General features: G+C 45.0%; 2 protein-coding genes across 2 annotated transcripts; both read right to left on the reverse strand.

Annotated features, from left to right (window-relative positions):
• Window positions 1-1,219: 1,219 nt before the first annotated feature.
• LOC143144936 (uncharacterized) lies at window positions 1,220-10,836 on the reverse strand. Its single transcript, XM_076307817.1, has 13 exons — window positions 10,822-10,836; window positions 10,657-10,777; window positions 10,151-10,516; window positions 9,972-10,076; window positions 9,405-9,869; window positions 8,658-9,323; window positions 8,163-8,576; window positions 7,767-7,964; window positions 7,038-7,460; window positions 3,744-6,974; window positions 3,198-3,572; window positions 1,785-2,767; window positions 1,220-1,351 (listed from the first exon to the last, which is right to left on the reverse strand). Exons 1-13 carry the CDS (start codon window positions 10,834-10,836, stop codon window positions 1,220-1,222), a joined length of 7,494 nt encoding a protein of 2,497 aa, XP_076163932.1.
• Window positions 1,362-1,778, reverse strand: LOC143144538 (uncharacterized; the record flags this gene model as incomplete). The annotated part of the gene is made up of 1 exon (XM_076307050.1): window positions 1,362-1,778. A coding segment is annotated over one exon (417 nt), but the record flags the coding sequence as incomplete, so codon positions are not given.
• Window positions 10,837-23,895: the final 13,059 nt, after the last annotated feature.

Raw genomic sequence — 23,895 nt, forward strand, 5'->3', positions numbered from 1 at the left:
ATTAGATCGAAAGTTGTGCAACCGGAGCCTGTGTGTCACCCTGATACACGCCTGTGTCAACATCGAGCGAAACGAACCGGTACCCTTGAAATTAAATATTAGTTGATGATAATGAAGTAATGAACGAGAGAGAATTTCTATTGCAACGTATGAAGAAGAAGTAGAAGAAGAAGAAGAAGAAGAAATTTTTCCAAAAAATTTTCAAATGCTGCCCAATACGAAAATTCCTCCGAGCAAACGATTTTACGAAACGTGTACATTGAAGCGACGACGAGAAATTTCCCGAAATTAGAATCACCTTTTTTCCGTGCGTTAACTTTTGCTCGATCGCGATTATTCAGTGGATGCTGAACAAAATTATAAATTTATATACTCCCGTCATCTCGAGTCGACCGCAGTGTACATTTTATAATTGAGAATACGTTTCGCGACGTATAAACGACGATGGAAACCTTTCACCTATTTTCCACCAGCAAAACGCAATTTACGTTACAAATTACGAGCTTCGATTATCGTGAGGTACGCACGATGAAAATTAAAGCACGGAGAAGAGGAACGAGGAAAATCTGTTACGGTTCCCGATATACACTACTTCCGAATAACCGTAGTTAATCGTTCTAAGCGAATGCCACGAATCTCAGTCAAATCGTTTTCACACCAATGATAATTTAACGATAGAAGAACGCGTAGATTACACAGCAACGCTGTCCAGCGAAGTCTCGTGGGACCTCTGGGCTTCCCCCACTCTCGTCTAACCCGACCGGCCCATACGGCGCGCGCAGCGTCCGCGGGGTCGCTTACGGCAAAGACGCTAGCTGTCATTGGCTGCCTCCGTGGCGTTGCGCGGTTCCCATGGCAACGTAGGTACGCCGTGCGGGGGATGGACGGTTGGAAGGGGAAACAGACGCGCGAGGAGCCCCTACCGGGAATGTCGGATTTCCTGCTACCTCTCTGACTCAGCTTTCGTGCCATTGACCGGAACAGGAGTAGTGGAAAGGGAACCGGACCCAAAGGCTCTCCCTCCACCCGACGATAGAAGAAGAGCACCGACCAATCGCTGCGCGGTAGTAGAGAACCTGGCATCTCTGGTCCTTACGTTGAACAGCGCTGTAATTACTGTTACCCTAAAAGACGATAGTTCCGCTTTTCGATCGTGTTCTCTTTGGCCATCCGTCAGCTGTCCAGCAGCCGATAGACGGGCAGTGTTTTTCGTAGCCATTTACGGATCTCTTCCCTGTAAACGAGAAATTTTCCTCACGGCCGAATCGTGACTCGATGGACGTGTGTTACAATTACATTCCTCATTTGATATTCCGGCTCTTCGTTCGTCGCCTCTCGGTTCGATTCCGAGCTGAAACATTCAAAAAGCCAAGTTTCGCTTGACGCAGGGCTTCCCTTAGATTTTCAATGTTGCCAAGCTGATTCAGGCTGAGAAGCTTCGTTTCAATTTTTCCGCTTTGCGCGCCACATGCATTGCATGTATACGGGACAGGCATTGCGGAGGGGAACATGTCTTTCATGTTTTGACCGTCGGTCTCGTCGCCTGGACAGTACGGTACAAACACCACGGGAATGAAGCCAAGCTGACCAATGAGGGGAATGGATGTCGTGCTCGTGGTGGTGGCAGTATCATTGCCCGGTTCGAGCAGGTAACAAGGACAGGTTTGTGGATCTGGCCCTACTGATTGCTGATAGGGCTTGAAGTTTTTCGGACTTGGAGGCTGAACCCCGATAGCAGCGAAACTTGTATTTGGTTCTAATGGTGTCTCAGACAATTCGTTTACCTGTTTGATGAATGCCGCATTACTTCTGCTCGACGACTGATACTTTACATTGGCCTGGCCATCGGTATTTTGATACGCGGCGCTGTGTGTCTCTACTTCGACAATCGGATTGTTTTGATTAGGCGGGCTCACTTTTGTGACCTGTTGGGAAAATTTACGGTGTCCACGGCCGTTGGGCTCGACCTGTTCTCGATCAAAATACTTCGCAATGTTCGATGGTTTTATTTCGTTGTAAATAGTTTGGGGGATTCCAGGTGGTGCGAGTTTCGTCACGCCGACGTACCCATTTTCGTTCTCACCGTCGGTGTACTTTCGCGACTCCTTTCGTTGCATTTGTTGCAAAGAGTTAATTGCATCCGCGTTCTGATTCAGTCGCTCTTGATAGTATCCAATTCTTCCCGGTTGGCCTCGATACTGTCCACCCTCTACACCAAACGGACTACTTACTTTGGTCGGATATCCAAAAGCGGTAGACTCGACGTTCTTCTCGTAATTATCATCTACTGTTCCATTTTTGCTAAAATCTGTATCGAACTTGGAACCGGAAGTCAATCGTTCTACGTGTTTCTGTCCAAAGTATCCGTAGAATGGTTCATTGAAAGTAGTAGGTGTAGTAGGTTCGTAATACTTCAACGGATACTGAAGTTTGATCGGCCCTTCGTACTGAGATTGTGTGTCCGATTGTGCTCCGGGTACGTAATCTGGATCACCAGGCCATGGTCCATCAGGTCCGGGTGAACCTGTTGGCCATGGACCATCTGGACCGTCGGGTCCAACACCACCTTCGCCACCTACTCCACCAATTCCTCCATCACCACCTACAGGGCCTCCAGGACCCTCCGGACCACCTGGGCCTTCTGGACCACCTGGACCTTCTGGACCACCTGGACCTTGCGGGCCATCAGGACCACTGGGCCATGGACCATTAGGACCGTCAGGTCCAACGCCACCTACACCACCTCCATCTCCAATTGGACCATGGTCTGAAATTTTTAAAAAATATTCCAACTTAAAATATGTACATTCTATTACGTGTTTGAAGCGATATCGGTTGCAAGAAAAGCAAGAACGAGTGGATGAATTTCAGTGATGCAAGATGAGTTTTACGGGGTTTAATGATAAGCGGAGTAAATGTGGTGTGTGGTGTATGCGCGAGAATATAAATGTATAAAAGAATTAATGATTGTGCAAGAATAGATTTATCTATTTGTGAGAGTCAGCGCGTTATTAGTTAGAACTATGAAAGAAGGTGAATATAATGACTTCACTTTCTATCTATATACTTCTTACGTTTTTACATTAGTTAAATTTCTCCCAAATCATACTAATAAATTACATTTATTAAGAAAAATCTAAAACGGTCATCTTATGCGATCCAACATCATATACACGCAAGGAATGTATTTTATATACCTGGTTTTGAAGTTCCAGGAAGGTCTTGATGCCCAGGGTGTCCAGGAAAACCTGGGGTGCCAGGTCGACCTGGTCTACCAGGTTTACCCGGAATTCCGGGATATCCAGGCTGGGGTGGTATCGGAGCAGTTCCAGGTATTCCAGGTAATCCCGGTGAACCAGGAGCACCCGGTATGCCGGGAGTTCCAGGTGATCCAGGTGTTCCGGGCAGTCCTGGCGATCCAGAAGTACCAGGTGTTCCGGGATATCCCCCTTGAGGTGGATAAGGTGGTAAACCAGGATGATCGGGGCTGCCAGGTTTCCCAGGTTTACTCGGTCCAGTTGATGTACCAGGGATTCCAGGAGTACCTGGTGTGCCTGGTGTGCCTGGTGCGCCTGGAGTACCAGGCCCTCCAGGATATACCGGATATGGTGGATAGGGAGGTACTCCGGGTGTCCCTTCTCCACCGGGAGATCCTGGAGGACCGCCTACGCCTGGAGATCCTGGATATGAAGGCTGCCACGGTTGAGGATGACTACTGGGTACAGTAGATGTACCATCATGACCAGGTTTGCCAGGTTTCCCGGGCTTACCAGGTCTACCTGGTCTGCCGGGTGCTCCAGGAATACCGGGAGATCCAGGCATTCCAGGCGTACCCGGTATTCCAGGGTATCCAGGTTCTGCTGGTGTTCCAGGGGTTCCTGGATATCCAGGTTGTGGCGGAAAACCAGGTTCACCAGGAATACCGGGATATCCTGGTGTGCCAGGGCTTCCGGGAATTCCAGGCGATCCAGGATATCCAGAATGTGGTGGCGCTCCTGGTATACTCGGTGTTGATGGATAGCCATGATGGCCAGGTATTCCAGGTTTCCCTGGTTTTCCTGGCCTCCCAGGTTTTCCAGGTTTACTTGGCAAGCCCGACGTCTCGGGTATTCCAGGTGTCCCTGGTGCCCCAGGATAGCCAGGGGTGCCGGGAGATCCAGGTGTCCCGGGTGTTCCAGGTATTCCTGGGTATCCAGATTGGTCCGGTTTTCCAGAAGTTCCGGGGTATCCTGGTTGAGGTGGCGTACCTGGTGTGCCGGGATAGCCAGGTGTGCCTGGTGTTCCCGGAGTGCCTGGGTATCCAGGTTGCGGTGGCGTACCTGGTGTGCCAGGATAGCCAGGTGTGCCTGGTGTTCCTGGAGTGCCTGGATAACCGGGTTGCGGTGGTCTTCCTGGTGTTCCAGGAGTTCCGGGTGTTCCGGGGTATCCAGGTTGCGGTGGAGTTCCTGGAGTGCCTGGGTAACCGGGTTGCGGTGGTCTTCCTGGTGTTCCAGGATATCCAGGTGTGCCTGGAGTTCCTGGGTATCCAGGATGTGGTGGTGTTCCTGGTTTTCCAGGATGGCCAGGTGTACCCGGTGTTCCAGGTGTTCCAGGATATCCAGGTGTACCTGGTGTTCCTGGAGTTCCCGGAGTTCCAGGCTGCGGCGGCGTACCTGGTGTGCCAGGATAGCCAGGTGTGCCTGGTGTTCCCGGAGTTCCTGGGTATCCAGGTTGCGGTGGTGTTCCGGGTTTCCCAGGATGGCCAGGTGTGCCTGGAGTTCCGGGATATCCGGGTTGTGGTGGCGTACCTGGTGTGCCAGATGTTCCCGGAGTTCCTGGGTATCCAGGTTGCGCGGGTGTTCCTGGTTTTCCAGGATGGCCAGGCGTGCCTGGAGTGCCGGGGTATCCGGGTTGCGGTGGCGTACCTGGTGTGCCAGGATAGCCAGGTGTGTCTGGTGTTCCCGGAGTCCCTGGGTATCCAGGTTGAGGTGGCGTACCTGGTGTGCCAGGATAGCCAGGTGTGCCAGGTGTTCCCGGAGTTCCTGGGTATCCAGGTTGCGGTGGAGTTCCTGGTTTCCCAGGATGGCCAGGTGTGCCCGGTGTTCCTGGAGTTCCAGGGTATCCGGGTTGTGGAGGTGTTCCTGGTTTTCCAGGAAAGCCAGGTGTGCCCGGTGTTCCCGGACTTCCAGGGTGACCAGGTTGTGCTGGAGTTCCGGGAGTCCCAGGGTATCCGGGTTGTGGCGGCGTTCCCGGTGTTCCAGGATGACCTGGTGTTCCTGGAGTTCCTGGGTATCCAGGTTGCGGTAGTGTTCCTGGTTTCCCAGGATGGCCAGGTGTGCCTGGTGTTCCCGGAGTCCCTGGGTATCCAGGTTGCGGTGGCGTACCTGGTGTGCCGGGATAGCCAGGTGTGCCTGGTGTTCCCGGAGTGCCTGGGTATCCAGGTTGCGGTGGCGTACCTGGTGTGCCAGGATAGCCAGGTGTGCCTGGTGTTCCCGGAGTCCCTGGGTATCCAGGTTGAGGTGACGTACCTGGTGTGCCAGGATAACCAGGAGTGCCTGGTGTTCCCGGAGTTCCTGGATATCCAGGTTGCGGTGGTGTTCCTGGTTTCCCAGGATAGCCAGGTGTGCCTGGTGTTCCCGGAGTCCCTGGGTATCCAGGTTGAGGTGGCGTACCTGGTGTGCCGGGATAGCCAGGTGTGCCTGGTGTTCCCGGAGTGCCTGGGTATCCAGGTTGCGGTGGCGTACCTGGTGTGCCAGGATAGCCAGGTGTGCCTGGTGTTCCCGGAGTCCCTGGGTATCCAGGTTGAGGTGACGTACCTGGTGTGCCAGGATAACCAGGTGTGCCTGGTGTTCCCGGAGTTCCTGGATATCCAGGTTGCGGTGGTGTTCCTGGTTTCCCAGGATGGCCAGGTGTGTCTGGTGTTCCTGGAGTTCCTGGGAATCCGGGTTGCGGTGGTTTTCCTGGTTTACCAGGATGGCCAGGTGTGCCTGGAGTTCCCGGAGTTCCTGGGTATCCGGGTTGTGGTGGTGCTCCTGGTTTTCCAGGATGGCCAGGCGTGCCTGGAGTGCCGGGGTATCCGGGTTGCGGTGGCGTACCTGGTGTGCCAGGATAGCCAGGTGTGCCTGGTGATCCCGGAGTCCCTGGGTGTCCAGGTTGAGGTGGCGTACCTGGTGCCCCAGGATAGCCAGGTGTGCCTGGTGTTCCTGGAGTTCCTGGGTATCCGGGTTGCGGTGGTTTTCCTGGTTTTCCAGGATGACCAGGTGTGCCTGGTGTTCCTGGAGTTCCTGGAGTTCCCGGACTTCCTGGGTATCCGGGTTGAGGTGGTGGTCCTGGTTTTCCAGGATGGCCTGGTGTGCCCGGTGTTCCCGGAAGTCCAGGATGACCGGGTGTGCCTGGTGTTCCCGGAGTCCCTGGGTATCCGGGTTGCGGTGGCGTACCTGGTGCCCCAGGATAGCCAGGTGTGCCCGGTGTTCCCGGAGTTCCAGGGTGACCAGGTTGTGCTGGAGTTCCGGGAGTTCCAGGGTATCCGGGTTGTGGTGGTGCTCCTGGTTTTCCAGGATGGCCAGGCGTGCCTGGAGTGCCGGGGTATCCGGGTTGCGGTGGCGTACCTGGTGTGCCAGGATAGCCAGGTGTGCCTGGTGATCCCGGAGTCCCTGGGTGTCCAGGTTGAGGTGGCGTACCTGGTGCCCCAGGATAGCCAGGTGTGCCTGGTGTTCCCGGAGTTCCTGGGTATCCGGGTTGTGGCGGCGTTCCCGGTGTTCCAGGATGACCTGGTGTTCCTGGAGTTCCTGGAGTTCCTGGGTATCCAGGTTGCGGTGGCGTTCCTGGTTTCCCAGGTTCACCAGGTGTTCCTGGAGTTCCGGGAGTTCCAGGGTGACCAGGTGTGCCTGGTGTTCCTGGAGTTCCTGGGTATCCGGGTTGCGGTGGTGTTCCTGGTTTTCCAGGATGGCCAGGTGTGCCCGGTGTTCCCGGAGTTCCAGGGTGACCAGGTTGTGCTGGAGTTCCGGGAGTTCCAGGGTATCCGGGTTGTGGCGGCGTTCCCGGTGTTCCAGGATGACCTGGTGTTCCTGGAGTTCCTGGAGTTCCTGGGTATCCAGGTTGCGGTGGTGTTCCTGGTTTCCCAGGTTGACCAGGTGTTCCTGGAGTTCCGGGAGTTCCAGGGTGACCAGGTGTGCCTGGTGTTCCTGGAGTTCCTGGGTATCCGGGTTGCGGTGGTGTTCCTGGTTTCCCAGGAGAGCCAGGTGTGTCCGGTGTTCCTGGAGATCCTGGATATCCGGGTTGTGGAGGCGTTCCTGGTTTACCAGGATGGCCAGGAGTGCCGGGAGTACCTGGTATTCCAGGTGTACCAGGAGTTCCGGGATAGCCGGGTTGAGTTGGTGTTCCTGGAGTTCCAGGATAGCCTGGTGTGCCTGGTGTTCCCGGAGATCCTGGATATCCGGGTTGCGGCGGTGTACCTGGTGTTCCAGGATAACCAGGTGTTCCTGGAGTTCCTGGGTAGCCGGGTTGTGGTGGGGTTCCTGGTGTTCCAGGATAGCCAGGTGTTCCTGGTATACCCGGTGTTCCAGGGTATCCGGGTTGCGGTGGTGTTGCTGGCGTTCCAGGATAGCCAGGTGTGCCTGGTGTACCTGATGTTCCCGGTGTTCCTGGGTATCCGGGTTGCGGCGGCCTTCCTGGTGGGCCAGGATGGACAGGTATGCCTGGAGTTCCAGGAGTCCCAGGTTTTCCAGGATGTCCAGGTGTGCCTGGTGTTCCCGGAGTGCCTGGGTATCCAGGTTGCGGCGACGTACCTGGTGGTCCAGGATAACCAGGTGTTCCTGGTATTCCCGGTGTTCCAGGGTATCCAGGTTGCGGTGGTGTTCCTGGCGTTCCAGGATAGCCAGGTGTTCCTGGTATACCCGGTGTTCCAGGGTATCCGGGTTGCGGTGGTGTTCCTGGCGTTCCAGGATAGCCAGGTGTGCCTGGTGTACCTGGTGTTCCCGGTGTTCCTGGGTATCCGGGTTGCGGTGGTCTTCCTGGTGTGCCAGGATGGCCAGGTATGCCTGGAGTTCCAGGGTGTCCAGGTTGTGACGGTGTTCCAGGAGTCCCAGGTTTCCCAGGATGTTCGGGTGTACCTGGTGTTCCCGGTGTTCCTGGGTATCCGGGTTGCGGTGGTCTTCCTGGCGTTCCAGGATAGCCAGGTGTGCCTGGCGTTCCAGGATAGCCAGGTGTGCCTGGAGTTCCAGGAGTCCCAGGTTTTCCAGGATAATCAGGTGTTCCTGGAGTTCCTGGGTAGCCGGGTTGTGCTGGGGTTCCTGGTGTTCCAGGATGGCCAGGTGTTCCTGGTATTCCCGGTGTTCCAGGGTATCCGGGTTGCGGTGGTCTTCCTGGTGTGCCAGGATGGCCAGGTATGCCTGGAGTTCCAGGGTGTCCAGGTTGTGCCGGTGTGCCAGGACTCCCAGGGTGTCCAGGTTGTGCCGGTGTGCCAGGAGTCCCAGGTTTTCCAGGATGTCCAGGTGTACCTGGTGTTCCTGGAGTTCCAGGAGTTCCAGGAGTTCCAGGAGTACCAGGGTATCCCGGTTGCGGTGGTGTTTCTGGTGTTCCAGGATAGCCAGGTGTTCCTGGTATACCCGGTATTCCAGGGTATCCGGGTTGCGGTGGTGTTCCTGGTGTTCCAGGATAGCCAGGAGTGCCTGGTGTACCTGGTGTTCCCGGTGTCCCTGGGTATCCGGGTTGCGGTGGTCTTCCTGGTGTGCCAGGATGACCAGGTATGCCTGGAGTTCCAGGGTGTCCAGGTTGTGCCGGTGTTCCAGGAGTCCCAGGTTTCCCAGGATATCCGGGTGTACCTGGTGTTCCTGGAGTTCCTGGGTATCCGGGTTGCGGTGGTCTTCCTGGTGTACCAGGATGGCCAGGTATGCCTGGAGTTCCAGGGTGTCCAGGTTGTGCCGGTGTTCCAGGAGTCCCAGGTGTACCTGGAGTTCCTGGACTTCCTGGGTATCCGGGTTGAGGTGGTGGTCCTGGTTTTCCAGGATGGCCTGGTGTGCCCGGTGTTCCCGGAAGTCCAGGATGACCGGGTGTGCCTGGTGTTCCCGGAGATCCAGGGTATCCGGGTTGCGGTGGTGTACCTGGTGTTCCAGGATAACCGGGTGTTCCTGGTGTTCCTGGAATACCTGGGTAGCCGGGTTGTGCTGGTGTTCCTGGCGTTCCAGGATAGCCAGGTGTGCCTGGTGTTCCTGAAGTTCCTGGATATCCGGGTTGCGGTGGTCTTCCTGGTGTTCCAGGATAGCCAGGTATGCCTGGAGTTCCAGGGTGTCCAGGTTGTGCCGGTGTTCCAGGAGTCCCAGGTGTACCTGGAGTTCCTGGACTTCCTGGGTATCCGGGTTGAGGTGGTGGTCCTGGTTTTCCAGGATGGCCTGGTGTGCCCGGTGTTCCCGGAAGTCCAGGATGACCGGGTGTGCCTGGTGTTCCCGGAGATCCAGGGTATCCGGGTTGCGGTGGTGTACCTGGTGTTCCAGGATAACCGGGTGTTCCTGGTGTTCCTGGAATACCTGGGTAGCCGGGTTGTGCTGGTGTTCCTGGCGTTCCAGGATAGCCAGGTGTGCCTGGTGTTCCTGGAGTTCCTGGATATCCGGGTTGCGGTGGTCTTCCTGGTGTTCCAGGATAGCCAGGTGTGCCTGGTGTTCCGGGATAGCCGGGCCTTCCTGGAGTTCCAGGTGTTCCAGGGGATCCAGGTTGTGCCGGTGTTCCGGGTGTTCCTGGAATGCCAGGTTTTCCAGGGATTCCAGGTGTGCCAGGAGCTCCAGGAGTACCGGGGTAACCTGGCTGTGGTGGTCTTCCTGGTTTTCCAGGTGTACCAGGATATCCTGTTGGCGGTATTCCGGGTCCCTGTGGTTGTCCTGGATACTGTGGCTGTCCTGCACATGAATTATTCTTTTATAATTAATTCTTGTTACCCCATTGTTCATTCTTTTATTTGTTCTGATAAATAATTGTATATGTTATTTATTTTTATTAACTGTCCGTGCCTGGTTTATTCGGATATCCCGGTGTTTGTGGTGGGAATTGTGGGTGGCCTGGTACGGTGGGCGTTCCCCCACTGCCTGAACCGTTTGTGTCTGGTGCTGCACAGATCGTTTCATGGATTTATCGTATTTGTGTTTTTGTGTTTCTTATTTTTTAGACGCTTCATACGTACTTTCTCCAGGTGGTAAAACCGTACTTGGTTTTGTATTCGTTCCGTCGAATTGCCGGCAAATATTTGGAAAATACAAGTCCTTCCATTCTGTGATCACCCCATGGTGTTCGTGATGTTCATGGTGTTCGTGTTCGTGTTGCTGCGATTCTTCGTGCTGATGGGGCTCGTGTTCATGTAGAAATATTTCTACCGAGTTGCCAGGTTGAATGACTCGGTATCCCCAACCATCACTTACGTAAAATGTTGTTTTCAATTTTCCAAATGGGTCTATATATCCATAGCATCCGTACGTGATACCATCGGGTCCGCGTACTTCATGATGAAATTGTCCATTTGGATTTACTTCATAGCCGTAATTGTACGCGTCTGCAAAGAATGTTAATCAGTGTTCCAGAGTTACTAAATCCTTTTTCTTTATACATACTCTTACGAAGGTATTCTGAATTTATGATAATACGCTTCTATAATATTTTTCAATTTACTTGCATATTGTATCGTAAACTTACTGGAATAGAAGTCCTGATTCAGATATTGGGTTTTCTGATCATCACTGATGTTCAGTATCACTTCTCTACTCTGCCTGCTTCCTTCCTGCTGAGTGTCTTGCAACAAACATGTGGCAATCACCTATTGCGGATAAACTATGAATTAGTCACATGTATAACAAATACCTTACTTTTAACCATGATAAAATATCGTAAATTTTTATCCAATATTTACACATAGATCGTATTTAATAGTCTGTGCATTATACTAGCACTTAACGAACACACTTATTTACCTACAGAAATTATACGATGCATTGCGTATCAAAAATGATGTTTTATGTTTTGTGTAGTGTACTCCTGTTGATAAAGGTAATCGTATATTCTTTTATCGATTGTCAGCGAAATTTGTGAAATATTTTATTTCGTTATGATATACATGCATTCTAAGTCATTCTGCTGATATTATATAACGCGTCAATTATATAGTAAATTAACCAACACTTTATCCCGATTTGTTCTTCGAGTAGCCTGCCTTTAGATGGACTAATCTTGTTCACCTTTTAAAAGCTTAGCGAAGATTCACTAACAACATAGCGTGTCATCTTAAATGTCAAGTCGACCACTGAGCCCAACATGCTTGGAACACTGTTGCAATAATCCTCGATTTACTCCAAAAATTGCTACCCTTCCATATCTAAACCGACAATTTAGCAAACGAATGAATTATCGCGCATACGCAACGACAAATGTAAACTTTCTCGTTGACTCGTGACTCTTGTTAACTCATCCACTTAAAATCCACCGCTTGAATTTGACCGTGTACTTCTGCCCTGTTTCCCCTTCATTGTAAACTCGTTGACATTTTTATCGGTAACGCGTTACTCTTTAATCCCGACTTTACACGATGTAAAATTAGCACAAATGAAAGTCGAGAGCTATTAACGAAATTGGTGATCCTTTCACCGCTATTCCTAAATGTATCTTTAATCAACAGGTATCCAGAATATTACAATTTTTTTTTATTTACTTTTTTTCAGACTAGCCACTCGGTGTATACGTAACGAGAGGTTGACTCGCGCTTCGCACGTTCAACGTTTTCTCCGCGCGTTCGGTTCAAAGTGATGCAATGTTTGCTTAGACTCTAGATCCGCGGAATTGTACGACCTTGTTACCCAGAAGAAGAAAAAGATTAAAAAAATAAAAACGAGAGGGACCAAATTTTTCGTCCAACTTGGTAAAATTCATCCCGCATCCCTGACACGTTTCCTTTGTTTTTTCCTTTGCGAAAATTAAGAAAATTAACCGATCCTGATCCGCTACCATTTTCCGAATAAAACACCGGAGAATAAATCGAATAAAATCGGACGTCTCTCGCTCTCGTTTCATTCTTTGGGAAAGAAAAGAGCCTCTCGGGGAAAAAAACTACGATCGTATTGGCGATCATCAATTCCACTTGACTACTCTCTATAAATAACCAGTCCCGTATTGGCGTAAGTGAACAGTGTACGACTTTTTGTAGCGCGGCGACGTTGACGTGGCTTTTAATCTTCCCATGTCAGGGCCCCCGTAAAAGTCATCCAATGGAATCTCTGAGTTATTTCTCGCGTGATTACACGTAGGAAGCTTTTTCGTTTCGCATCGCCATTTAGGGTAATTAAAATTAAAGGTCACGTACTCTTCCGAGAGAGCACCCGTCGCGTTTCGCAATCGAAACATCCGACGGATCTGTTACAAGACACCGTGTATTGACTTTTATCATTATCGTTACGGTCCTGTCACTTATTTTCGCTCGAACGAGTTTCATTTGCGTATCGATGGATCATTGTGGCGCCAGATCCGTCGATAAACCGTCGTAGAAGGGTGAAAAAGAAGCGAAAGAAGTAAAAGAAGAAGCAGGAGATTAATCAATTTTATTTCGGAACGCTCGTGCTCGTTTTATTCGACTTTCTTCGAATTACAGCCACACTTTCACGTCTCGTTAATGCACTTATGGTGCAGTTTTATGATCAAGTACCCAACGGTGTGGTTGTTCGTTAACGTATCGCGAATTCGGTACACCAGGTTGGCAATTGACGGGGAAATTTAAGATACCTTGACGAGGTATTGTCGTCTCGTGGCTTCCTCGTCGTGGTAGTACTTTTCCTTTCGGACGTTCTCTGTCCACGTCGCGGGTGTAATTATGTATTTACAACTTGGTAAGTAACGCGTAAATTCGAAACAGGTGGTGGTTATTTCGATCAATTATTTGTGTAATATTATATAATTTATTTCGATCAATTATTTATATATTAATAAAGGCTGTCTTTCGTTAATTTTAGATACATACGTACTGTTATCGCCATATTTTTTTTATACATGTATTTAGAATACTATTAGGTTGCACGGAAAGTCATTTCCTTTTTTTCGGTGAAAAAGAAACACGATTTTTTTTAAAGTGTATAAACATTTTATTAAATTATATATTCTCCATTTTGGAAGACGAAATCACTTTCCGAACCACCCAATATTTCTTATATATCCCCATATTTTTCGCTTTAAACAATTTTTAGCTCAAAATTATTAAATGTTACTTCTCTTTAAAAAATTACCCCAAAAAACACGTATTTTTTGTTGAAAAAACTTACTAATTTTAACTTTTTTTTTTTAAAAATTCGATAAGTTTTATCGAACGACGACAATTATTGAACAATCTAGCAGCTTCCTCGTCGCGGAGGTACGTTTACTCGGAACATACGAGCTTCCCGTAGGAATTGGAACTATCCTTACGAGCCGTAATTGAGAACAAGCGGTAATTCAGTTCCGCGTGCGCAGCAAGGATGCGAGTTTCTCTTCGCGAGCGAAAAATATTTTTAAACACGTTACATCAACGCCCGCGTAACGCCTGTAACTTGGAATTACGTGGAACCTGTCCGTGATTGATGATTAAAACACCGTCCACCCACTTAAACGACGGCTGAAATCTATTTCATTCACCACGAGTACCGTCGACAGATCCATTGAATCGTATTAATGGTGTCTCCCGTGCATTTCTAATCTCCGATTTCATTGCCGTACCTGTACAATGATTTATGTACGCGCGACGGTAAGCGCGAAGCAACAGGTAAGTATACGTTCAATAACCGAAACACAAAGAACCGTCGTCCCGTTCACGTCGATACGTTCGATCGTCGAAATCCATTCACGATGGAACAGTATTACACGTTTCGCGTGGCAACAGTTCGCGCAATATTTAAAACGCACGATCGGGAACTACTCGAACGTAACGCGATCCGGGTGTCCGACCACGAAACGGGACACAACCCCGCGTGTTCGTGGGTCGTTGCTAGGTGTCGTTGGAAACTTCGTTAACGATGTTTCCAAGGTTGTAATTAATTCCATTCCCACGAGATTTCACGGTAAAGTAAAATTTACACGAGCGTGCACCGACCGAGATAATTGGGACAAGTACCGGTTAAAAGTTTCGCGAAAATACTCGTTAAAAGTTTCGGTAGAGATTCAACGAACGGGTTCAGTTTGTTACGTGTTCGCGCGTCGAGGATATTATCATACATTCCGGTTAGACGTGTACGAGAAATCGATCGTTCCTATTTGTGGATTCCGTCGCGAATAATAAACCGTACGGCGAGATTCGTCGAAAGCGACGAACGTTCAACGAAAACGATCGCCCGGTTTGACAAGTGACGTACACGTGGCGGGACACACCGGTGTCAGAAGTGGCACGTTCGCGCATCCTGCTCGGTTAGGATCTCTCCGCGGCGATCGATGATCTCAGCCGCCCTGTCGTTCCACCCACGAAAAGGGAAAGTGAGATCCTGCGGAGCTCTTCTTCCCATTCGGAGCTGACGGACGGCCGTTTTACACGCTGACTTTCGTCTGTGTAGGAAAGGTTAATATATGCTAACGCTCGACCTGCCCTGTGTCATGAATCAACCGTTCCTGGCAATGGTAATCCCTCTGGTATTCGTGCCGCGATATTTTAGTGGACAATGGTAAATCAGTGACGGACCCCAGGCGGTAACCATTCGCGGCTATTCGCGTGTCTGAGACTCTCGAGAACAACGTCGGCGTCGGCGTCGGCGGCGCCGTCACCTTCAAGATCGCGACGAATTGCGAACACGTCGGAGGAGACGGACGAAATTTCGGCAACGGTTTCGAACGATGAATAAAAATATTCGTTTTTGAAAGTCGAACGTTCACCGTTCGGATTACCCAAACGGGGTCGATGTTCTTTTAATGTGTATAAAGTGTGTAATTTTAAACTCGAAGGATGGAAAATTATTTCGAAAAAATGAGAAGAGTGAATGGTACATTTTTGGAAATTGAAAATTATATTTTTGAATTAGAAAGAGAAGGTCGATGTTCTTTTAATGCGGCTAAGGAGAGTAATTTTAAATTGGAGTGATCGAAAATTATTCCGAAAAAATGAGAAGAGTGAATGATAAATTTTTAGCAATGGAAAATTATACTTTTGGATTACAAAGAGAGGGTCGATGTTCTTTTAATGTGTCTAAGGAGAGTAATTTTAAATTGGAGTGATCGAAAATTATTTCGAAAAAATGAGAAGAGTGAATGATAAATTTTTGGAAATTGAAAATTATATTTTTGAATTACAAAGAGAAGGTCGATGTTCTTTTAATGTATCTAAGGAGAGTAATTTTAAATTGAAATGATGGAAAATTATTTCGAAAAAATGAGAAGAGTGAATGATAAATTTTTGGAAATGGAAAATTATACTTTTTGAATTACAAAGAGAAGGTCGATGTTCTTTTAATGTGGCTAAGGAGAGTAATTTTAAATTGGAGTGATCGAAAATTATTTCGAAAAAATGAGAAGAGTGAATGATAAATTTTTGGAAATTGAAAATTATACTTTTGAATTACAAAGAGAAGGTCGATGTTCTTTTAATGTATCTAAGGAGAGTAATTTTAAATTGAAATGATGGAAAATTATTTCGAAAAAATGAGAAGAGTGAATGATAAATTTTTGGAAATGGAAAATTATACTTTTTGAATTACAAAGAGAAGGTCGATGTTCTTTTAATGTGGCTAAGGAGAGTAATTTTAAATTGAAATGATGGAAAATTATTTCGAAAAAATGAGAAGAGTGAATGATAAATTTTTGGAAATTGAAAATTATATTTTTGAATTACAAAGAGAAGGTCGATGTTCTTTGAATGTATCTAAGCAGAGTAATTTTAAATTCGAAAGGTGGAAAATTATTTCGAAAAAATGAGAAGAGTGAATGATAAATTTTTGGAAATTGAAAATTATATTTTTGAATTACAAAGAGAAGGTCGATGTTCTTTGAATGTATCTAAGCAGAGTAATTTTAAATTCGAAAGGTGGAAAATTATTTCGAAAAAATGAGAAGAGTAAATGATAAATTTTTGGAAACTGAAAATTATATTTTTGAATTACAAATAGAAGGTCGATGTTCTTTTAATGTATCTAGGGAGAGTAATTTTAAATTGGAGTGATCGAAAATTATTTCGAAAAAATGAGAAGAGTGAATGGTACATTTTTAGAAGTGGAAAATTATATTTTTGGGTTACAAAGATAAAGTTGATGTTCTTTTAAAGTATCTAAAAAGTGTGCACACCGACACGAGTCATTGTACAATGAAAAATACCCGAATCTAGGAAAACCGACGTAAAACAGTACCGCTCCTAGAGATTATGGTCCCGTTGTTTCTATGGGAAAGATTTGAACGAGTTGGATTACATAGATGAAAAAATATATTAATTTAATGTTCTCTCTTTAAAAAAAAGTACAAGAATTTTCCACGGGGCTCGATGTATTGAGAATCGGAAGAAAGATTTGCGCAATCGAAGGATGTTTGGCTGTATTGTTGTAGAGAGAATATTTTATGGACGGTGGTTATGCTCGGTTATTGTTGTCGAGTACGATCCAAAAGCTTGGTACCGTGTTTTTGGTCGTTCCTGGAGCGACGATTGCGGAATAATGCATACGCCAGCTAAAGAGTTATGGGAGTAAGAGAAATACAGTACTGCTCGGATATACGAAACGCGGTGATCGCTATTTTTATTTATACGGTGCAGACAATTGACCCGTATCGCGTTCGATATCGAATATCAACCAGTAATGAAAAATAAAAAAAAAATTGTTATATTTTGCATTACGAAGGAATTTACAAATCGTCGTGTGCAAAATAATGCTCGACGAATTTCGAATCTTCGTTTCGAAATCGCAAGTTTTAACGAGACTGTACTTCACTCGAATCGCTTCTTTTTATCTTCGATCTTATTTTCTTTGTACAAAGATCTTCGTTTCGCTGTTAGATTAGTAGTTAAGCTTCACCGTGGCTCTTTAAGTTGTTACGAAGTTAATTAAGACCAAAGTGTACCGGATGGTCAGTAAGCAGATATCTCCTCGGTAGCACGGTTATCTGCTAATGAGATATTAATACTTAATCGTAACTTTACGAAGTTTCGAGAACCTTTCACAGATACCATCATCGCGGAGAAACTTGTTTTAACCGTGTTTATAAAGAAATCGGAATACGTCGTTGAAAATTATGAGGTTATCACCGGTTATAATTTGCAAGATTTACAAATTGTTTTACCATTAACACGTGTGCTGAAATTATGCAACGGTGATGCACATTTTATTTTAATTTTCTTCTCGGAATTGAATTTTTCTTGGATTGTCAATTTTTGCTCGTCTGTGTGAGAAACAAAAAGACTGTATTAGCGGTTATCCAATACGACGTCGGTATTGTCAAGTTGCGTATTAAAGATTTTCCACCGAACAACCGTGAAGTGAAGATTACGATACACTGTAATTTATTATGGACAAGGCATCGAAATTGTACGTATCATCTACGAATATTTATACAGGGTGTTCCATTGTCGGGTAGAAGATAAACGTATACTTTTAAACTGTTCTTTGAATCATTATATACTTAACGTATACATCGTATACTTAACGTCATCATCCTGTCGAATTACAGCCTTTTCTGTATTTTATCGTTTAGGTACGTGTTATAAAAATTCGTTCAAAGTAACCATTTGATGCTCGAGCATATCTCTCGTCGTAAACTCTAGAATATGTTAAAGATGTCTCGTTATTTTCTTCAATTTATTTTCATTTGCGTGCACTTGATGGACAGATTGTTAAATATATCGAAAAAAGCATAGCAATGTTATCGACAGATGTCGAGAAAATAATAAATCGTGAATAAGAGATCTTCGATACGATACACCATCGATCAGTCTCTAAAGTACGTTACGAGGGATGTTCTACACATTATGCGAACTGAACGTTCGTGTGAAATTTTACATCAAATATTCGGTGTCGTTAATGATTAGCTTATAACGTATTCTTGCTTAGCTATTAAAACGACTATTCCATTACGAGAGTCACTGTTGAAACACTATCATTAGTTTCTTAAGTGTTAAATGTGGCATATAACGGTGCAGGTATTTGCAAAAAGGTTAATGATACTCTGTGCAATTGAGACACCAATTTCTTATGCAAAACGGATCTACTCGATTAGCCTATACGAAACGAACAGTAAAAATGTTCGCCTTGAAAATTGTAGGATACGTCAGATTTTAAACAAGATATCTAACGTAACTCGTTCGGGGAGTGAAACGATCCCTAAAAATCAGGGAGCGAGAAAAAATAATCAATTATGTTCGAATAATTCCATCCGAGCGTGTACTTACGTCTCATTCAAAGAAATATCTGTTCTTGCGGTACTTTTACGGGAAAAATTTCTACCTCGGGAACTTTTTTATAAATTATTCTCATGGAACGGATATTTTAAAATCCTTAAAACAGAAGTTTCGAGAAGTCGATCCTTTCAGAACTTTCATCGAAAAAAGTTCCATAAAATAAGTGAAACTCCCAACTTATAGTACATTGTGGGTAATACGGTAGAGCCTTCGAAACTCTTTTATCCGAACGTTCTACTACCCGGATATCTGAAAAGACAAATACCTCCACGCGTAAAATGTTTACATACGATATAAGTATACTTTCCTCTGTTCGATCGAAGGGATCCTAATAGTAACAATTTACTACAAAGTTAACAGTATCAAAAAGAATGTAACTTCGCGTAGTTACATTTAACAAACAAAAATATATATAATTTCTAAATATTGAAACAAACTATACATTTTGTTGATTTCTATTCGAATAAACGATGTTTAATACGAAAAAAGGTAATTTTTCTATTATCCCAAAATTCCTCTACTACTTTCATCTCCCGATTACTGCTGTCGTTTTATTTTAGAGATATTACACACAACACTTATTACATTTTAAACAATCGAGGACTCTTTTTAGTAAGAAGTCACTTACTTGGGAAAATTGCGCAAGAATTTATATTTTTCTTCCCAAACGAGAAAGCTATTGTTATACAATTTACATTTCGACTAGTTCAAAGTCGAGAACTCCTCTCTATGGGTTCTCCCGTAGAAAGACTTCCACAATCCTTCCGATACCTGCCTAAAATCCTGTGCAATGTGCAACGATGGTTAAAAAGTTACGATAAAAATATACGGTGTTTCTCGTGCGCGGTAAAGGGGTTAGAAAACATTCTGGACAACGTCGTGGAACAGGATTGCAAGCGTAGAAAGGCGGATTCTGTGGCTCGCGCGTCGCCACGTGACCGAAGCGAAGTCGAGAAACGAAGCTCGTCGTCGTACCGGTGAACAGCGGGCGCTCTTTGAAAAAGGCATTTTGTAACGTGTGCATATTAATAATGCCACCGGGCGATCGAACGCCACGACAAGGGGCAAACGAGTAATAAGTAGAAGTAGGCGTGCTTATTACTTCGCGTTTGGCGCTGCGTTGCTTCGACGAGACATCATCGACCAGTCTTCGTTGCAGTGAAATGCACAAACATGCTTAACACGTTTTTTTCTTCTCTTAGTATTTTCTTCGTCCGCAACCGAAGTAAGAATTCTACGGACCGGTGTGTCGTCACAGGACTTAGGTGACATTTGTACAACGCGATGAGTGTTCCTATATTAAGGATGTCAAATTCGAGCCAATCGACCGAATGTATTTCGACTCTGTATGCACAAACATGCTTGACATCTTTCTTTCTTCGCCTTCTCTTCGTCTGCAATCTAATTAAAAATACTAGAGGCTGATGTGTCGTCCCAGGACTTGGGTGACATTTGTACAACGCGATGAGTGTTCCTATATTAAGAATGTCAAATTCGAGCCAATCGACCGAATGTATTTCGACTCTGTATGCACAAACATGCTTGACATCTTTCTTTCTTCGTCTTCTCTTCGTCTGCAATCTAATTAAAAATACTAGAGGCTGATGTGTCGTCACAGGACTTGGGTGACATTTGTACAACGCGATGAGTGTTCCTATATTAAGAATGTCAAATTCGAGCCAATCGACCGAATGTATTTCGACTCTGTATGCACAAACATGCTTGACATCTTTTTTCCTTCGTCTTTTCTTCATCTACAATCGAAGTAAGAATTCTATGGATCGATGTGTCGTCATAGAACTTAGGTGACATTTATGCATCTTGATGAGTGCTCCTACATTCGACCGAATGTATCTCGACTCTGTATGCACAAACACATCTTTTTTTCTTCGTCTTTCCTTCATCTGCCATCGAAGTAAGAATACTAGAGACGATGTATCGTCCCAGAACTTAGGTGACCTTTATACAAGGCGATGAGTGCTTCTACATCGAGGATGTCGAATTCGGTTCCATTCGACCAAATGTATCTCGGTTCTATAGATCAGGTGTCTCTTGTCCAATGTAATAAATGACACGTGTCTCGCGCCAAATTAATCTTACATGACCGTTGAACGATGAGCCACGACACTACACGCGTGTATAGTAACACAGTTTAGTTGTGCTTTGGTCGAGACCAATTTCACCCGAGAATCGAACTACGGTATTAAATAATTTTGTTAAATATTTTTGGCAAAATATTCGATCGGTGTAAAATTTATCGACTTGGACACTACTCCAAGGAAACCACCGGGTGTGGGAAAATGCAATTAGCGAGGTTCTGTGCAGTGCGCAAGGATTAAACTTAACATATGGTGGACGACTGTCGAGCAAATAAATTGGTAGGTCGGTGAAGGTTAACGAGGAACTGTCAAGGAGGGACTCTGGAGGTGATTTCCTAGATTTTGTATCTTTTTTTACCGACGACACTTGTATCGTTTAACTGTCAATTTGTGGAGAAGTCAATAGGAGGAGATTTGGATACTGGATCGAATATTTAGGAAAATATAGAAACTGTGGAAAGACGTCGTGAGAAAAATGCAAGATGCATCTGCAGAAAGGTCGGGGAAAGGAAGTATACGAGTGAGAAGATCAAGGAAAAGTATACAATGTAGTGGAAGGAAAATAAACAAGGTTTCAGAGTGGTCGAGCAACGTTTACTTGATTTATGATCGTCGACCAGTGTAACGACTGTCGAATCTCAAGTGTTTCTAAACCGGTGCATAGCTGATCTTATGGTATTTAACCCTTTAATAACACTCTTGTTAGTCGAGCAGACAATCTTGTGCGTTGAACGCCCATGGGCGTTCAGAATGTATGTATACTCGATATGCGAGAGGGTCTTCCGCCCAGAACGTACATTTTGTCATCACACCGAGGGTTCGTGACTTAATAAAAAAGACCTATACCTCGCTCGAGGTGATTGTCTTTTTAGTCTTCTATAGGCCTGCTGCGTTAGAACACCATAAAGTGTGTTTACAAATATTTACAAAAGTATCTTGTGTAGCAAAATTAATCATACCGAAGAAATTATGCAATTCAACTGTCAACGAATTTATTATTTTTTTTTTTTACCTTTGTTAAATAGCATATTCGAATAATATTGTTTCTTTCTGATTTCGTATTCTATATTCGAATAATATTGTTTCTTTCTGATTTTGTATTCCATGCACAAAATTTCACTTCGTTTTATCTCGAATATTAAATAAAATCAAGCCGGTTGGTATTTATTGTTCCGTTACATAACAATTCTTTGGCACGTGCACAATTGTTTTTCCTAAATTGGTTCATATTACGGTTCTACCGTATTTGACATTGAAGACGAATGCTGTGTGTCGCTCGCGGAATGCAAAGATCGTTCTGTACAAGCGTGCAGAAATTCGCGCTCGTAATCTGTGCAATACGTGTATTTTAATAACGTCATTCAGCGCAGAAAATGCTGCCACTAACGGCGTCAACTGCACAAAGAACCCGTGCTTATTACGTCGTGTTTGGTACACATCGTCGAACAGAAATTCGTTTGACAGAAATCGCTAGAGAATCTCCATCGCGACTCGGGAGGCTTGGAATTAATTTGCATTCAGTGTCGTGTAACGCCGGCGATAGATCATAAATTTCGCGCGAACGAGTATCGATGACTTCGTGACGCGTCAATGGTAAAAATTGCCGGATGACATCGATTAGCAATAATCGAGAGAGCCACAGAGATGATTCGATATTAATTTCGCTCGTTGATAGAAATATCGTGTTACTCGAGCGGTCAAGGTGCATCTAATTTGTTTCATACCCGAATTCTGAATGATTATAATTGGAATTAAATGTTATTGCGTTGATTACATTTGCAAATATCCCGTGCTGGTACAATATTCCGCGAAATAATTCACTAAAAGTGAAATTTACAGTGGAAGTTTCCCGTGTATAATACAAATTACCTCGAAATAATTTAATAAAGAAATTTACGATACTACGTGAAGTTTTTTGTGTTAATACAGTATTCCGTGAAATAATTAATTGGACACATTTACAGTAGAAGTTTCCTGCGTATAATACAAATTTCCACGAAATAATTTATTAAACAAATTTACAATATAACGTGAAGTTTTCTGTGTTAATACGGTATTCCGTGAAATAATTAATTGGACACATTTACAGTAGAAGTTTCCTGTGTATAATACAAATTTTCGAATAGTAATTTATTAAATTTTTTACAATACAACGAGAAGCTTCCTGTGTTAATACAAATTTCCACGGAATAATTTATTAAATAGATTTACAGTACAACGACAAGTTTAGGATCTCACAGTGGGTTTGTTAAACGTTGTTACATCTTGGTAAATAATCGCTAACGAATGCACGAGATTGTTTACTCTTTCATAGATTGCTGATGTCGATTGCCCAATCGGTCGCAGTGTAAAATGGCGCGTGTATCGTTCTATTTTCATTTATGCATCCATTTGCATATAGATAGTCTCTTTGCTGTTGGATCCTATCGCGGATTGTCGTTCAAAAAATCAAACGATCACAGCTAACAGAGAACAATACAAATACACTGAACACCAATATTTATTCGTTTCGATTATCCTTTTAATTTATTTTTTGCGAAAGTTTCCTTCTTCTTTTTCAATTTCACCCAACTTCGATCTTTCGTTTACAAATGTTTGCAGACATACAGTTGCTACTCGATTAAAACCATAAGTATAACAATTTATGTACCTTCATTCTATCGAATAAGTAAATCTTTATTCGTTTCGAAACAATTTCACATTCGTGAAACATGCGTCCACAGTCCAAGTGTAACGAATATCGTTGGGCATTCAAAATGATTGAAATAATTAACTTCGGTGTAATAAATACCAAAAATAATGAAAACGATCGAGTCGGTGTAAATAAAGCAAAGATATTTACTAAATTCAAACTTTAGAGAAATTTAATTTGCAACAAATTAGTATCGTCGTAATATAGTAAAGCTTAAGAAAACAGTCGAGGTTCAAATTCATGCGTTACCTACGAATTTTTAAATTGAAGAAAGAAAATGACAATCTTATTGCATTACGTAGAAAATAAAAAAAATATATCCAATACGGACAAGTAACCGAAGTGAAAGAAACGTATTGAACGAAATAATTTTTGTAATATTTGCATTCACGACTTCCGAACGGATAATCATAATTAACGATCCGAGGTCGATCCAGAAAAAGGATTAAAAACGTTCATTTAGTTCCCTTAACGTACACGATCGATTAAATAAATAACTAATCTGCCTGTCACGTGGACTGTCACGTGCAGCGAAAATGTTCAGAGAATGTTCGTCGTCCAGCGACGTTAAAGTTGTTCCTCCCTCGAAAGGTTAACCCCTTGACGATGATAGACGAGCGACCGAATTGTTATAAAGCGGTACTCGAGAAATCTTATTTAAAATTTCTCTATCGTGGAGAACGTTATGTGTTGTACAAACAAAGAATGTGATACCGACGGACAAAGATACGAAAATTTCTCCAAGTAGTAAATAAGAAGGAACACAAATT

This window comes from Ptiloglossa arizonensis, chromosome 3 (assembly GCF_051014685.1).
Source record: "Ptiloglossa arizonensis isolate GNS036 chromosome 3, iyPtiAriz1_principal, whole genome shotgun sequence".
NCBI lineage: Eukaryota > Metazoa > Arthropoda > Insecta > Hymenoptera > Colletidae > Ptiloglossa > Ptiloglossa arizonensis.